Source organism: Hippichthys cyanospilos, chromosome 5 (assembly GCF_059441005.1).
Source record: "Hippichthys cyanospilos isolate Australia breed blue-spotted pipefish chromosome 5, RoL_Hcya_1.0, whole genome shotgun sequence".
NCBI classification, from domain to species: domain Eukaryota; kingdom Metazoa; phylum Chordata; class Actinopteri; order Syngnathiformes; family Syngnathidae; genus Hippichthys; species Hippichthys cyanospilos.
The window spans coordinates 21,042,105-21,060,001 of record NC_142373.1 but is presented as its reverse complement, the minus strand read 5'-3'; the positions used below and the strand labels follow the sequence as shown (position 1 = coordinate 21,060,001).

At 40.0% G+C, this 17,897-nt stretch overlaps 3 protein-coding genes across 3 annotated transcripts; 1 reads left to right on the top strand and 2 right to left on the bottom strand.

Moving 5' to 3' along the window:
• Window positions 1-1,282: 1,282 nt before the first annotated feature.
• Window positions 1,283-2,429, bottom strand: LOC148423974 (olfactory receptor 7E178-like). Its single transcript, XM_088415036.1, has 3 exons — window positions 2,074-2,429; window positions 1,516-1,761; window positions 1,283-1,304 (listed from the first exon to the last, which is right to left on the bottom strand). The coding sequence occupies exons 1-3, from the start codon at window positions 2,427-2,429 to the stop codon at window positions 1,283-1,285; spliced, it is 624 nt and encodes a 207-aa protein (XP_088271162.1).
• Window positions 2,430-7,035: 4,606 nt separating this feature from the next.
• On the bottom strand, window positions 7,036-7,983 carry LOC148423973 (olfactory receptor 52A5-like). The gene is made up of 2 exons (XM_088415034.1): window positions 7,931-7,983; window positions 7,036-7,846 (listed from the first exon to the last, which is right to left on the bottom strand). Exons 1-2 carry the CDS (start codon window positions 7,981-7,983, stop codon window positions 7,036-7,038), a joined length of 864 nt encoding a protein of 287 aa, XP_088271160.1.
• Window positions 7,984-14,537: 6,554 nt separating this feature from the next.
• On the top strand, window positions 14,538-15,515 carry LOC148423972 (olfactory receptor 4K3-like). Its single transcript, XM_088415033.1, has one exon. It carries the CDS (start codon window positions 14,598-14,600, stop codon window positions 15,513-15,515), a length of 918 nt encoding a protein of 305 aa, XP_088271159.1. The 5' UTR covers window positions 14,538-14,597.
• The last annotated feature ends 2,382 nt before the right edge of the window (window positions 15,516-17,897 follow it).

Sequence of the window (17,897 nt, the reverse complement as noted above, 5' to 3'; positions counted from 1 at the left end):
CTCCTCTCTCTCACATTCAGCCCTAGCCAGAAAAAACACCTAGCTGGCCCCCCACCTAAACTCAATCTTTACTCATGCACTTGCAAAATTTGCACAGACTTGCTGCTGCCATGTTTATTTATAATTATACTTCCATTGCACTAGTGATTACACTTAGAACTATAACAACTACCTCAAATGCACACAACTGGGACAACCACAGCCAGAGTTGTCCTGCTTTGTCTCGTCCTGTTGGATTGTCCTGTCATTGGCTGCTACTTATGTCTTGTCTTGGAATACTCTTGCCATACCTGGTTTTTCGTATTTAGTTTTTAGTTTTAGTTGTCAGTCGTTTAGTAGTTTAGCAACACTAGGCAAAGTAGATCAAACATACTGCACTTTACATTACTATAGATAAGTATCTAGTTTTTAGGTTTGTCTCATCTTGCGCACCTGCACTTTGTTATTGTACATGTAAAACGCAGAGGATAGTGAGAAACGCTATTTCGATTCCTTTGTATATTAAGCACATGTGAAGAAATTGACAATAAACTTGACTTTGACTTTGACTTTGATAGTATGTTTCTAAATGTTCATACTCCATATCAAAGTCTCAATGAAGATTTTGACATCCAGAAAAGATGTTAGGTTGGTTAAATGTTGCACCAAGATGTTTAGTTGTGTGATTGGTGTTTTTTTTTTTCTTTTGTCTAGGAACCACAAGGCTTTCAAACACTGAATGTAGAGATTTGCGACTTTGCATGTCACTCTCTTATATAGGGTTTGACAAATGTATCAAGAAAACAACAACAACATTTTCATCAAATACATTTTTAATGAGGGAGGGGGGTTCTGATATGTCCTCAAATTGCATCCATTTTATTTGAAACATACAAAATAAAAGATAAAAAATTATGGTCTCGTTGCTCCCCACAAATCTTTCAAAGTGTTCCTACCACCATTAAGATGTCAAACTGATTGTCTTGTAGTTAAAAATGTTCATAAAATGCGAACATAAAAAAATACGATACACGTTTTGTGTAACCTGGGACTCAAGGCTTGCTGTCATGAGTCCACAGATTCAGTGCTCTTCACCATGCAGTGTGAATGTTTACATGTTTTGTTTAAAAAAAAAAAAAACATTAGCAAAAACATTGGTATAATTTCTGGTATTGTCAGAAATAATATCATGACTTTCACAGGATGGTGAGAGCTTCAATTCAAAAACAAAGAAATTGTTCTTTTTCCTCATTATTTCTTGTACCATGTAAATGTATTATAAATTGCTGCGAAATGCACCCCCTCACACATTTTTGCTGTATGCCCTGAGTGAGCAAAAAACAAATATAATGAATGACAAATAACATTATGACATGAATGATCTGAATGTTTTTTGTCAGCTCTGGAGCTAAAATAGTTACCGAATTAGAAACATAGTAAAAATTTCACAATGAAAAACAGAAAAAGACTTTCACTGACAAAGCATCACTTTGACTTCATCGTGCACTTTCAAATTGCAGTTGATTTGTTGGATGCCTTCCACAAAGTAACAAGCTCTTGATATGTTTCCAGATTTCTTTCATTTTAAATCCATACACGATTGGATTAAGCAAAGGATTGTATACGACTACTTGTAGAGTCATAATCAGTTTCACAGATTTTGTAAACTCTGACTCCAGTCGTGCAACAAAGACGTCAAAACTACACAAAAACGAGAAGCTGATTAACACCATCAGGTGGGGTAAACACGTCTCTGCTGCTTTTTTGCGGACTTCACGGCAGCTGCGATAGGCCACAATGACTATCTTTACGTATGTGAAGAGGATAAAAACCACAGGGATGACGGTGATATTTGTTAAAGCAAAAAAACCCCACGCAATAAAAAATGTTGATTTCACACAATAAAGTTTCTGGATAGAATTATTGCACAAGATTCGATCTAAACTAAAGTGACACATTTTTTGCCTTGCATTAATTAAGGTTCCTACAGTTATTAGGCTGGCGGGAATTAGCCACAATAAAGCCAAGAACATGGTGACACCGGTTGTGCCCATTATTCTTGCATATTGCAGAGGCTTACAGATAGACACATACCTGTCATAAGCCATGGCTGATAACAGCAAAAAGTCTGAACAACCCAAAGTATAGAAAAAGAAAAACTGGGTTAGGCAGGTAGAATGAGAAACCTTCTGCTCATCAGACAAGACATCCACCAAGACCTTTGGGTAAACAGTGGTGCTGAACAAAAGTGAGTTTACAGACAAAGCCGCAATGAAAATATACATGGGCTCATGAAGATTCGTGTGAATCCAGATGAGACAAATAATCGTCAAATTTGAGCAGAGAATGAGAACATACAGCATCAAGAAGAGCACAAGGTAAACATATCTGTACTTTACCAAATCTATGTATCCATCAAGACTTATTTCAATTTCTGTCTCATTCGCCATGTCTCACTCTTCTGTTGACACTTTATGTGTCCAGTGATAAAAATTTGCTGCAGTCATGTTGTCTTTTATAAGGGCTGCACAGCCTCCATGGATCTCATTAAATAAGATGCTGTCATGTCAACATTCTGCTGCCATGTCAACTTTATACTGTGCCAATCTCTCATGCCTGGCAAGTTGAACTTTTATTGATTTCATCGAGTAGATATGTGCACCAGTCGTGTCGTTTGGACTACTTTAGAGAAACCTAGGCACTCATAAATGTTCTTTAGCCCCCTAAGTTAATATTCAAATTCATTAACCCTTTTTTTATTCATAATTTTCGAAATGATGAATAAAACCTTTAATAGATTTCAAATGAAAATATCACTCACAAGAGCTGTTCATTTCTTGAATAGAAAGGATGCGCGATGATCTTTCGTCTGAGAAAACGTGTCCAAAACCCATTTGTCAAAGTCCAAAAGGACATGACTGAATTCATTTTCAACAGACAGCATACAATAGCTAGTGCATTTCATCTCTTCTGGCCCATTGTACTTCTTGTAAATGTCTTGATCCTTTTTAGTGTTGCAAAGTATCTTTTCTGACTCAGCTGTGACGATAATTTTGGGCAGTGTTGAGTATGCAACTCTGAGTGACTGTACAGTAGATTTTAGTTACACATTCAAATTCAGCACATGGAAATGATTTGGTGAACTTCCTGAAAAGTGTACTGTCCACGAGCTGTGATGCTCTTAGGTGATCACTTTTGTAAAACATATCAGCTCCACTTGAGCAAACCACCACGCTTCCTTGTTTCCAAGTTTTCCAACATATCCTTGTTGCTTGCCTCCTTCTCTTGACCAATGACATTGTTTTTTTCTCTCAGTCAACTTTGAGTCATATTGTAGTCCATGGAGAATCCAGCAATTTTCCAATCACACATGCAGTTAGCCACGTTCCTGTTGAGCCATTCAGAGTTGAATGTGCGGATTTTGTTTTTTTAAAATCCACCGGCTAAATGTTTAATTTCTAATTTTTGCTGAAGCAGCAAAGTGCTAAATTTAGTCTTTATTGAACCAGCTACATCATTGAAGCATCACGAACACCATGTTCTAACATAAGGGTGTCTATATGTGCACTTGGCATGAGGGCACTCTGGGCGACAGTTCAATGATCGACTTTGTGGTTGTATCATTGGATTTGAGGCCGCATCTTTTGGACACACGGGTGAAGATAGGGTCAGAGCTGTCAACTGATCTCCACCCGGTGGTGTGTTGGCTCCGATGGTGGGGGAGGATGCTGGTCAGGCCTGGCAGACCCCAACATATCGTGAGGTTCTGCTGGGAACGCTTGTCAGTGTTCCCTGTCAGAAATAGTTTCAACTCCCATCTCCGGCAGAATTTCTCTCGCGTACCGGGGGAGGCAGGGGACTTTGAGTCCAAGTGGACCATGTTCCACGACTCCATTGTCGAAGCGGCTGATCCGAGCTGTGGCCCTAAGGCATAGGTCCCTATCGTGGCGGCATTCCTCAAACCCGATGCCATCAAGCTGAAGAAGGAGTCCTTTTTGGCCTTTTTGGCCTGTGGGACCAGCAGCAGCTGCCCGGTACCGACTGGCCAAGCAACCTCCGAAGTGGTTTCTGCCATCTCTGGGGATTAAATCACAGAGGTGGTCCAAAAACCCCTTGGTGACAAGGCCCCAGGGGTGGATGAGAACCGCCCAAAGTTTCTAAAGGTTCTGGAGATCGTAAGGCTGTCCTGACTGACATTCCTCTGCAACACCACGTGGACATGGAGGTCAGCACCTCTGGATTGGCAGACTGGGGTGGAGGTCCCCCTTTTTAAGAAGGCGGACCGGAAGGTGTGGTCCAACTGGAGAGGGATCACACTTCTCAGCCTCCCCGGTAAAATCTACTCAGGGGTGCTGGAGAGAAGGTCTGTCAGGAGGTCGAATCTCGGAATCAAGAGGAGCAGTGTGGTTTTCGTCCCAGCCATGGAACTGTGGACCAGTTCTACATCCTCTCCAGGATCCTCGAGGGTGCATGGCAGTTAGCCCATCCAGTCTACATGTGCTTTGTGGACATGGAGAAGGCATTCGACCGTGTCCTTGGGGGAACTCTTTAGGGGGTGCTTCGGGAGTACGGGGTACCGATTGCCTTGATACAGGCTGTTTGGTCCCCATATTACCGAGTTTGGTAAGAGTTGGATTCTGCCAAGATTCTGATTCTGTTCCCTACTTCTATGGACAGGATTTCTGGATGCAGGCGAAGCGTTAAGGGGGTCTTGTTAATAAGGGGTCTCAGCATGTCATCTCTGCTTTTTGCAGATGATGTGGTAATGTTGGCTTCCTCAGGCACTGGCCTCCATCCCTCATTGGAGCGGATGAAGATGAGCACCTCCAAATCTGAGACCATGGTACTCAGTCGGAAAAAGGTTGAGTGCCCTCTCCGGGTCAGGGATGAGGTCCTTCCCCAAGTGGAGGAGTTTAAGTACCCTGGAGTCTTGTTACGAGGAAGGGTAGGATGGAATGGAAGATCTACAGAGAGAACGTTGCAGCATCTGCTCTTTTGTGGGTAAGAAAGAGCTGAGCCGAAAGGCAAAGTTCTCGATATACCGCTGGATCTACATTCTTGCCCTCACCTATAGTCACGAGCTGTGGGTTGTGACCAAAAGAACAATATCCCGGATACAAGCGGGCGAAATTAGCTTCCTCTGCAGGTCGTCCGTTCTCTTCCTTAGAGATAGGGTGAGAAGCTCAGTCATCAGGAACGGGCTAAACTTTGAGCCACTGCTCCTCCGTGTTGAGAGGTGGTTGAGGTGGTTCGGGTATCTGGTTAAGCTAACTCCCGGATGCCTCCTTGGTGAGGTGTTCTAGACATGTCCCATCAGGGGAGGCGCTGGGGATGACCCAGGACACGCTGGAGAGACTATGTCTCTCTGGTGGCCTGGGAACCCCTGAGGGTCCTCCCAGAGGAGCTGGACAAAGGGGTGAGGAGAGGAAAGTCTGGGCTTCCCTGTTCAACTTGCTGCCCCTGCAACCCAACTCTTGAATACAGCGGTAAAAGATGGATGGATGGGTTGTAATGATCAGCATCAGTTACTGTCCTCTACCACCTGTCACGTCACCATGGTTTATCACCTCATCCAGTGAAATCTTCCACATTTCTGAGAAATGTTTAAACTGCCATTTACTTGTGAGCATGAAAGCATAAACATGATCTCAATAGAAGGCAAGCATACATAGACATCCAAAAATGCTTTGCACTGGTTAATGGTTACTTGGCTGAAAAGATATTTTACTGGCTGGCGTACATTACTGAACATTACAAGGTTGAGAACCACTGTTCTAGAGCATTACTATGCAGCAGATAAAATGAAGAGAGAATGTCTTCCCAATGTGTTGCGCTGAGCAATTCATTGTGTTTCTAAGTGTTTGTGAATCAAAGCCTCAATTAGGTTTTTGATAACACGCCCCAGTCAAAATAAAAATGGTTGGGGTTACTGAATGTTGTAACAAGATGGAATAGATATCTTATTTGTGGGTCTTTCCCATTTTCTAGGAACCACATGACCACTGTGAATGTTCACATGTTTTGTTCAATGTCAAATATGAACTTATTTCTTGTTTGTGCACTATTAAAACTATATCAGACTATTAACCTTTGGCTGTGCTTTGAATTAACGTCAGATCACTTTTTATGAAAAATGGTTGCAGAAATTGTAATGATTCCTTAGAGTTCACTGATATTTAATTGAAATGGTATAGCTTAACAAGAAAAGAAGTATTTAACATGGGAAGAGCAGAAGCGCCAAAAGTAGCAAAGCTGACAAAAATTACTTTTATTAAAGTATTCAATTCAAGTTTTACTGATTGTTTTTTACTCTTTCTCTCTCTCTCACACGAGATAATTTATTATTCTGTTTCATTTCTACTCTGAACTCTTTTGTTTTTTCATTATAGTGTGTATATGTTCAGTTTATGCTAATTGCCTCTTGGTCTGTGCGTAGTTTCTGTAGAAAGAAACATATCCCTCAGCGAAGAGACAAGCATGGCAAAGGTTTTTCTCTTTCCAGAAAGTCGGTAATACCAAGAAATGAGAGTTTGCTGGTTCACAGGTGAAAATAAAAAGAAAACAATTCCTTCGGCCTGGCACACCTTTTTCTTTCTTTTTCAATAATGTCTAAGGTATTGTCTTTTTTTTTTTTTTTACTGCTAATTGTACCATTTCTGACATGTTCTCAAATTTAAAAACAAACAAAAAACCCTCTTCTTTTACATTTATATTTCCAATGTAATCGTGACATTTACTTACAGTATGCTTTTACATCCAGAATGTTATATTCTTAATCCTTTAAGCCATTTAAATCAAACATTGCTGACTTCTGCTTTGTCCCACAGACATGGATATTCTTTTCTAATATAAATCACTTTGCGAAAAAAAAAGAAAAAAAAACGAATGTAATGAATGACAAATGAAATCATGACATTAGGTGAATGATCTTCAATAACCTTTATTCAAATCCGGAATCTTTTTAGAAACACAGTTACCATCAATCACACATGAACAATCACAATTTCACCCAGAGAAACACATAAAAAAGACTATTTGGGTATCGCTCTGACTGAATCATGTACTTTCACATTGCAGCTGACCAACTGGATGCCTTCCACACAGGAACAATCTCTTAATATGTTTCCAGATTTCTTTCATCTTCACTCCATATATGATTGGATTTAACAAAGGATTGTACACCACTATTTGTAGACTCATAATCAGTCGCACAGTTTTTGAAAGATCCGACTCCAGTCGCGCTACGATGACATCAAAACCACACAAACACGAGAAGCTGATTAAAACCATCAAGTGGGGTAAACACGTCTCTGCTGCTTTTTTCCGGACTTCCCTGCAGCTGCGAAAGGCCAACATGAATATCTTAATGTATGTAAATAGGATAAATAGCACAGGGATGAGGGTGATATTTGTTAGAACAAACAAACCCCACACAGTGAGAAACCTTGGTTTCACACATTGAAGTTTCTGGATGGAATTGTTGCAAAAGATTCCTCCCAATGTAAAGTGACAAATTTTTTGCTTTGCGCTGACGACAGTTGCCACCAATACGTGGCAGGCAGGTAGCAACCAGGCCAAAGCCAAGAAGATGGTGACTTTGCTCATGCACATGGTACTTGCATATTGAAGAGGCTTGGAGATGGACACGTATCTGTCGTAAGCCATGGCTGACAACAACAAGAAGTCCGACCCTGCTAAGGAATAAAATATTAAATACTGCAACATGCAAGCTGAGTGAGAAACTTTCTGCCTGTGAGACATGACATCCACAATGAGTTTGGGGTAGATAGCCGTGCTGAACAAAAGTGAGTTTAGAGACAAAGCTGCAATAAAAATATACATGGGCTCATGAAGGTTCCTGTGAATCCAGATGAGACAAATAATAGTGCAATTAGAGCAGAGGATGAGAACATATAAGATCAATAAGAGCACAAAATATACATATCTATACTTGTCCACGTCTACATAGCCACCAAGACTTATTAGGTACTGTGTTCCGTTCATGTTCCATTCATCTGTTGACCCTTCATGTGCTCAATGCACACTGGTGGCCAAGAGTAGCTGGACCATCAAGTCTTTTATATTTGCTGTTCAGCCTCTATGGATCTCATTAAGGCCGGCTGTCATGTCAACAAACTCATCCAAGGCTTCTTCACCTTCTTCATTTGATAGTGTGGTGCCACCTATCCATCACATGCGCCAGGTTTAACTTTTGAACGAGTTTGAACGCAAGGGTGACAAACTTTTTTTATCGCGGGCCAGATGGTAGACATTGTTGCTGTTAGGCAGCCTTTTACAACTGTAAAACCAAAGGTGGGCAGACCTTCAGCACAGATGGAATTCCCGTCGGTCCGTCATTGATGGACGTCTGTTTTGCCAAAATGCTGAAGAGAATGTAAAATCGATGCAGCAAGAATGTTGGAGAGGTGTTTCATCCGACATTGTAATCGCCAAGATAGACGCCCCCCCCCCCCCCCTTTCCGCTGTATAAATTTACGGCATTTAGTGTGCCGCGGGCTATGTTCCCGCCGTCCCTCCCTCCGTCTGTCTGTTTGTACGTCCATTGATGTGTGCGTTTTGTTCGTTTATTCCTCGATACTGCTGATCCTAATTAGGGTCATGGATGTGCGCGTGTATATTAATTGTAGTATAATATTCCATTTACATACAGTAATTAAAAGTTAAAATAAAAAAGCTTTTGTTGAACAAGGAACACATTTTTATAAACTTCAATGTTTTGTCATTGTGAGTTGTCAAAGCTTGTCTGGCCAGCCAACTCATTCTCTCTCACAAATCTGTTTGATCACATTCCTCTTAATCAGTCCAATCATCACAAGGTGCAAACAATTTCCTGCCTAGCATAAAAACCTGCCAGACCCTGCCAGATCGTCTAGCCCCATAAGCCAAGCCTTCAGACATTTACTCTTGCCTTGCCTATCTGTGCCCCGGCCTTTCCCGTGTCTGACCACTTATCTGCCCACCTTCCAATCTTGCCTAACCGACCCTTGCAGCTTGCTATTTATTGTCCTTTTTTCAAACAAGCAATATATAAACAAGGCTTCAAGGCTTGATACTTCCAAATAATAATAATAAATTTAAATCAATAAATAAAGGAAATAATAATTAAAAGAAATTCATGCAAAACTTGGCACACAGAGCAACACAGCTAACTTACTTGCTGAGTGCAAACCAATGAAAAAAAATGAAGCCTACTTAGAACCAAGCACATTATTTACTTTTACACAAATTTTAATCAATTACCAGTCAATTAATGTCATTTTCAGCCATTTCAAACCGAATTTATTCAAATTTTTTGCCAATCGGATTCTTAAAATATAAATCCAGTATATAAGCAGGAAATGCTACTTGTAGATCATATAAGTGTATATAATTGAATAACATCATAAATAAATAAAATATAAAGGAAAATAAATGTTATTTACCTTTGGAGTGACATCACTTGAGCTACTTGAGCTACCATACAGTATTCCATAGTGAGGGTAGCTTAGCCTAGCTTTCTTTGTATTTCTTTATTATCTCCAGCTTCATTTCCATAGTAATCATCTTCTTCTCCCTTTAATATTATTTGCAATCTTGGGACCCATGGCTCACCAATTAAAGTTTGATTTGAGTACTAAAATGCACAAAAAATACGATATAGTAAGCGCCTACACCAGATCAAGTCTTTAGCATACGCCATACGGGCATCTTAGTGACATCATGATGCCAACCAATAGCAGACCAGCATCTTAGTGACGCCATGATGCCAACTAATAGCAGGACAGCATTTTAGTGACACTGTCGTGATGTATGGTGGACCATCATGGACGAAGATGTGCAAGACTTTTTCGGGACCTGCCAAGTCTTTCCTCTGGTTTCCACCCACGAATAATTAATGGCCAAACAGAGAGGGTCAACCAGGGTCAGAGACCGCCCTGAGGTGCCTGGCATCATTGAACCCACCCTCCTGGTCTCCTCAGCTCCTGTGGGTGGAATATTTTCACAACTCGCTGACCAGCTCTGCCACTAGCCTCTCCCAATTCCAGTGTGTGTACAGCTATAAACCCATTGTTTCCCGCCCTGGACAATGACTCCTCCTGCCCATCTGCTCTCGCATTCACCCCACAATGCCGCCAGAGCTGGGAACAAGCGCACTTAGTCTTGCAAGATGCGAGCAAGCGGTATACCCGTACATTCAACAGGTGACGCAACCCGGCACTCGCCTACCAGGTGGGCCAGAAGGTATGGCTTTCCACCCATGATGTGTACCTCTGTGTGGAAACCCACAAGTTGGCACCCCAGTTCATTGGGCCTTTCCTCGTCCAAAGGGTGACCAAACCCACGGCAGTGTGCCTCACCTTGCCTCGCTCCATGCGTGTCCACCTGACCTTTCAAGTCTAGCCAGTATCTGGGCCCCCTTGTCCCCCTAGTCCATGGCAAAAACCTAGCACTTTCCAAAACATATTTTATTTCTAGCTCTCTCTATAGTTCCAAGGTAAATTCTTGTTGAATCACAATGTCTTTGTTCAGGGTGATTTAATTTATGTGGTCGGTGCCTTCAAAACGTGTTTTGAATTATGTACACAAAGTTTTTGTTCTCTGGCTAAAAGTTGGCGGCGAAACATAACGGCCTCCTGCCTGAGCGCTGAGTGGCTAACATCAGTACAATATTTGCTGTGAGCCCCCTAGTCCCCCTAGTTGTTGATCCCAAAAAGATGCATTTCTCTTGTATTTGCTGCCGATCAACTGTGGTCGCAAAGTACACCTCAAAAAGTCAGTCTTGGTCTGGTTGTTTGATCCATACCACGATTCATTTGCATGTATTCATTGCATGTAACATCCGGACAAGTGTCAGAAACGAAGCTTTTTCTGTTTAAAGTGGGCCAAACAGCGCAGGTTTGAATACAGGGAGGTGTTTACATGTTTAGGAAGGTGTTTGCTGTCAAGTAAGCAAATTGCCTACTATATTCACTAAAAGTGCTGAAACTGGAAATGATAAAATCAGACAATACTACCTGCTCTTGAGAAGTTTTATTACGTTTGCATTAACACAGCTAAAATGTTTGAAAAAGGTCAAGCAGGGTGGACGCAAATGGCCCACATTGGGCCCAAAGGGTTAATTAGAAGGGGAAAAGTGATGTAACAATGGTATCATAACAAGGTCAGCCTCAAGGGGCTGCAAATAATGAGCCAGTGGTCACGATAAATGTTCCCGTGGGAGGCTGCCTCTGACAAACAAGTCAAATCTCTGGGCAGTCCCATCAAATAATCATCTTTAACATCTAAATAATAGTAGTCATTTGCTTGGTCCTTAGTGTGTTGTTTGTTAGCAACAGCAGTGGTAAGCAGCTGGGGCCTGAGAGGCAATGTCCGTTTGCCTAAGCACCAGTGCTTGGCAAGTTACATCAAAACTGTAAAGCATTATTTATTACTTATTACTGTCATTTCAAAGTAATTAGTTACTTTACAATATTACTGTATTCGAAGTGTAATGCATTACACTACTATTGCATTACTTTTATATTACTCTCACCATCATAACTGGAAAAATGGATTAGCCATACTAAATGTGGCGCATTACGCTCATTACACAGCCAGTGAAAGTTTGGCCTAAGCCTTACAAATCATTTAATCTGTATTGTATTGTAAATCTTTAAAGACAAGGTCCAAAATCTTTAATCCCTTCATAATTTAGCGTCACAGCACGGGGATGCATAGCTTATGCATGCAAAAACATTCAGAGCATTTCACAATTTCAATGTTAATATTCAAATTCAAGATCAGGTGTCCTATGTTTCAAAAATAGATGGTTTCAGTGGGGCTAACGTTAGCAGCTGGCCTACATCATTGTTAAAGTGTTTAACCGACTGGATAACATGAGTTCTGTGTGCTTCTTCTTGATATACATTGACCGGAACTATTTCTAGACTAAAATTAGCATTAGCTTGTCTTGTATGCTTGTATGCTGACACGGTTTCCAAATGCTGGTGAATCCACTGTGGAAAGCGGTAGCATATCTCCGAAAGAATCAAACAAATTTCTTTTCGCTAATTTCACATTACTATGATGCCGCTCTATAAGGTTTGTCAAATTACGGGTCTTATTTCGTGAAGTGGACATTTTTTTTAGGTGTTGCACACAAAGGGCACCTAACAATTATATTGTTCTGTCTTTACAATTAAACAACAACAATTAAAGTATACCGGGACGTGACATACATACGTAATCCTGGGATAAAACATGGTTGAAAATTACATGCATAAATGTACAAATGGCACCTCTGTTTTGAAAGCTTTTCTGCAATTATATTGTATTCATTTTCATTAATTATATCAAGGAAAAACATCGACTGCGTTGTTAAATAAAACAAATATACAAGGGGCAGTCACAATGTAGAGAACTGTTCGATTTACTCGATTTACAATTATTTTTTTCCCCAAATATCAACCGTGTGTATTTTAAATACTAATTTAAATAAAAACATTAAGTATTCACTCTCTGTCAGCCATTTTAGAAATTACATCATCATTGGCACCAAAGGTGAAACTTTGCTGGCGTTGTCCAGAGAATTTACTTGTTTGCCGACCACCTCCCATGAGAACATTATTAATGGACACTGGCTGATCATTAGCAGTCCCCCTGAGGCTGGCATTGTTATTACGCGAACCTTACATCACTCAATCCCATCTAATTAGGCACTGTCATTACATCGGAAAACAGCTATTCAGTCCCTGTCCGGTTAGCTTCTCCACACGGACGGCGCTCCTATCAATTGTGTAACTGTTTGTGGTTTTCTTCCAGAAATGAATATTGGAATGAACAATGTGCCTTTAAAATAAAATCTACAAAATTCAATTTCCAGAGAACTTGGAGCCACCAATGAATAAAAAATTTTGTCTGGCAAACTCGGTTGAAGTACTTGAAGGCTAAATGCTAAAATCAAAGCATTTTTCCCCCCACAATGCTACAGGGGCATGCGTATCAATACCATATTGCATTATGGGAACAAATACTGTAATGTTTTTGGGCATTCCGCTTACAAGTGTATACGTGTTTGAAAATACAATCAAAACTTTTTTTTTCCATAAGTTACTTTGAAGGAATGTTTGAATGTACATTCAAAAGAGTTTGTTCATCTATTCTAAACTATACATTGGCAGCTCCACACTTCTGTACATTTCCAATCTTAAATTGCAGTATCTCTTTCCTTTGGATAGTAGGAAAATAAAATAACAATGGCAACATTAAAAATCATTTGGTTTTTGTTTTTGTTTTTTTTCCCTTCTGGGATTTGCTTTATTTCTCCCTACCAATGATAAGGTTTGTGTTCTGCCCACAGTAATATTTGTTGAGAAATGTTTCCAAATGTTGTAGTTCTTTTGTTCTGTTTACAATCACGTGTTTGCTCCATGTATTTAGCTTCCGTTCTCTACTTTATTTTGAAGGCGCAAACAGGAAGTCGTCGTGTGTAACGGTAGCAAATAGGTAGTGCTTAGAAAAGAACGTGCGCAATTTACCTACCTCCGGCTGGACATTGTGTTTGTCATCATGCTTTCTTGTCCCTCCGAACGCAATGGCTGCAAGTCCTGTATTTTGCAGTGTTCTAGACATTGTTTTGTTTGAATTTATATGAATGTTAATGGGCAAATTGGCATATTAAAAGATCGCGAACGCGTTCGTTTAGCATCGCTAATTGCTAGCTGACGTTAGCATCTATGCTAATTCATTTTCTACGGAAGTCATTTGTGCCGCATTTATTTCGTTAGCAAAGTGCTAATGCTAATTTCGTGTGTTTTCAGTTTCACTCTGAATGTTCATGAACCTCAAGTCATCCCAATTGTAATAAAAGGAGCAAGACGCTCAGCTACCTGGCTCATGAAACTAATGAGTTTGGCTTGCTGTTGAACAACGTTCACATACTACGTGTATCCAACACGTTGCGATAACAGTACAGTTTGAAACATTTTTTTTCCATCAAAATAGCTCCAAGCATGAACTTCAACATCAACTTCCAAATGAATAAAATAAATATAACAAAAGATGTGCTTTGAAATGTCTTTTTTTAATCAAAACATTACATCTACTGCATTTTGATATTATCCAGCCCGCCACATGATTTTTTTGTGCTGATTATGACTTTGAGTTTCAATCAATCAATGTTACCAATACCCCATTTGAATAGTTTTTAGCTGCCTGTGATATTAAAATGTGTAACGATCACACTTCAAGTTTATTTGACTTCACAGTCAAAACAGCCCTCCGAAATGCAAAAACTATAACTACAATGCGGCTTATGGCAAAAATGAGTTTGACACCCCTGCTTTAGAACATCATAATGTCCAACAAATGTTTGACCCTGCTGCATGTGACAGAGAAGTCAAGCCCACAGACAACAAAGGACTTAGGCACTTTGTTGACATGACAGCGGCGTTGCATCTGCTGCATGGGATTGACAGGTCATTTTCACAAACAACACAAAGTCAAAAATGAACTTAGGGGAATGTGTTGACTTGACAACATCTCTTAATGAGATCCGTGGAGGTTCGGCACGCATCATAAAAGACGTGACACTCGTGCATCTCTTGACCACAAGCGTGTGACGTGCAAATGATTGGAACATGAACGGAACACATGTCCTAATAACACTTGGTGGCTATATGGATGTGGAGAAGTACAGATATGTTTACTTTGTGTTCTTCTTGATGCTTTATCTTATCATCCTCTTGTCTAATGGCACTATTATTTATCTGATCTGGATTCATAGGAACCTCCATGAACCCATGTATGTTTTTATTGCAGCTTTGTCTATAAACTCACTTTTGTTGAGCACCTCTATCTACCCCAAACTCATTGTGGATGCCTTGTCCCGCAGGCAGAGCATTTCTCACACAGGTTGTATGTTGCAGTTGTTCTTTTTCTACACTTTAGGTGCCTCAGACTTCTATCTGTTGTCAGCCATGGCTTACGACAGGTATGTGTCCATCTGCAAACCTCTGCAATATGCCAGTACCATGCGCACCACCAAAGTCATCATCTTCTTGGCTTTGGCCTGGTTTCTGCCGACCTTCCAGGTTGCTCTGGCAGTTTTCATGGCTGCAAATCATAAAATGTGCAGGTTTGTTACAGGGGGGATTTTCTGTAACAATTCTGTGAATAAGCTTTTCTGTGTCCGATCACAAAAGTTGCTCACTTATAGTGTGGTCATCGTTATTAACGTTGAAATTTTCCCGGTGCTGTTCATTCTCTTCACATACATCAAAATATTTATTGTTGTATATTCTCATTGCGGCGGAGCCTGGGAAAAGGTGGTTGAGACCTGTTTGCCTCATCTCATGGTTCTAATGTGCTTCTTTTGCTTGGCTGCATTTGATGTTATTGTGGACCAAATGGAGTTACAGATTCCACAGATTCTCCGCCTATTCATGATGTTGCAAATTGTGGTATATAGTCCTCTTCTTAATCCAATAATATATGGAGTGAAGATGAAAGAAATCTGGAAACACATCAAGAAGTTGCTCTGTGACTTGGTCAAATAAATTATTTTAGGCTTTAAATCCTGTCAAAAATATCAAGATAGGTATCCTTTAAGTAAATAAAAATCAGTTCAGGCATTTTACTTGTCAAATAAAGTGCAATGGGCACTGGTCAAATCTTTTTAATCATTTATGTATAAGGTTTAGCAGATAATCACACGATTTTGTTGTTGTTTTTTCACTTATGATTTTTTTTTTAAAAAAAGCATCCCATTCAAGAAGTGTTGTTACTGTTTTAATGTACTGAATTATCATAGGTTAAAAACTACAGACTGTCCTGCAAGCCTTCATGAATGAGCTCTTCAAAAGCATTCTTTCAAAGCACTTTTTTTAGTCTTTCTTTTTATTGTACAATCAAAACATTGTCATTTTTCAAATGCTTTTAAATGTTGTATTTGTAATCACGCACTAAGTAAATAAAGTTGCCTTGCCCTAACATTCGAAATGTATTTAAAGTTTTTTTTAGTTCAGTATTCTAGCAATCTTATGTCTTTGAGAAGATGCTAGAATATATACAGGGTGACCCAAAAAGATGCGTACCCATATTTTATTCAATAAAAAATCCATTTTTTAACGAATGTCTTTTCTGTTGCAGTACGTGAAAGATGAACCTAAGGATGATCGTTTTCAGCTATAGTTGCCCCAAAAATGTCTTGGACAAATCAGCAGAAGATATTCTCCCTGGAGATCTATTTTGCGACAAAATCATACCAGAGTATACAGATTCGGTTTCGAAAATGTTTCCACCAAAATCAACGATTGTTAGTTGGGTTTTGAAGTTCAGAGAGCATGGGACTGTAGTGAACTTATGTTCTAAAGCCACAGGGGGAACTTATTCAGGCAGGAAAAAGAGTGCAAGGACAGAAGAAAACATTGCTGCAGTGAGGGACTCAGTAGGACGCAGCCCTAGGAAATCAGTGCGTAGACGCAGCCAAGAACTCGGAATGACAAGGTAGTCACTGCGGCCTGTTCTTACGTCTATACCCATACAAGATCCAAATAAAGCAAAAACGAACTGATGCTGACAAGGAAAAGCGAGTAACAATGTGGTTCTGTAATGTGCTTGAAAATGACGAAAACTTTCTTGAGAACGTCTGGTTCTCAGATGAAGCCCATTTTTGGCTTTCCGGGCATGTCAATAGCAAAAACAATGTTTTTTGGGGTTCGGAGGTTCCAGACAAAGTGCTTCAGAGGCCGCCTCATTCCGTTTAATGTACTGCCTGGCTGGCCATGAGCAAGCATGGGATCATCGGGCCTTTTTGGTTCGAAGATGATGACAGCCGATCTCAGACAGTCAACAAGGAGCGCTACATGGCTGTTCTGAACAAGTACTGGGCGTGGCTGGGACGCCGGAGAAGGGTTGTGAGAGCTTCACAATGGTTTCAGCAAGATGGGGCCACACCTCATACAGCCAACGAAACCATTGCTCGATTGAGGCAGAGGTTCGAAGAGAGACTCATAAGCAGAAGATGCGATGTGGAATGGGCCCCGCGCTCACCAGATCTTAACCCGCCAGATTTTTATCTGTGGGGTTTCCTCAAAGACAATGTATACCAGGGAAATCCACAAACAATTGAGGAACTGAAAACTGCCATCACAGCAAAAATAAGAGCCATCCCGAAAGAGGAGTGTGTAAAAGTGATTGACAACTTTGTCAGACGAGTACAGGTTTGCTTGCAACGGAATGGTGGACATTTGGAACACATCTTGGGAAAGCCATTAATTGACTAAAAATGGACAGAAATAGCTGAAACTCTGGTGAATGGTCTTCCATAAACTGAATAATGTGTGGTTGTAATTTGAAATAAATAGCTTTTTAATCAAAGTCACAATTGAAATTTTCATGGGTACGCATCTTTTTGGGTCACCCTGTATTTTGTTGAAATCCTTTCAAAGATATTTTTCAGATTAAATGAAAAATTTCTTGATTTACACTAAATAAGGAAAACATGAGCTTAAATATAGAAAACATGAGTTAAACCTAAAAACTGCCGATGTTCAGGTTTCAATGAATTATAAAGTATTAAATTGTTGTGAGACCCATTTGAATGTTTTGGAATTGATTGAAGCCTGAATATTGGCCGTCATACCAATTGAATACTTTTAAAATGATTGTAGCCTGAATATTGGCTATAAAGATTCACTTTAATACATTTAAGTTAGGCTCATGTATTCATTTTTCGGTGTTGTCATGTCTAAGATTTGGGGGTTCTAAGACTTTATTTCTCCTGCTTTCAAACAATCTTTGAGTGTTTTTCCCCCTCAACAGCTATATTTTCCAGTACATACGCTCATTGACTTCTAACACCATATTTATTGATTTATTTTAATTCCACATAAGTATCGCAAAAGAAAAAGTAACAAAAAATAAATATGCCATTTACC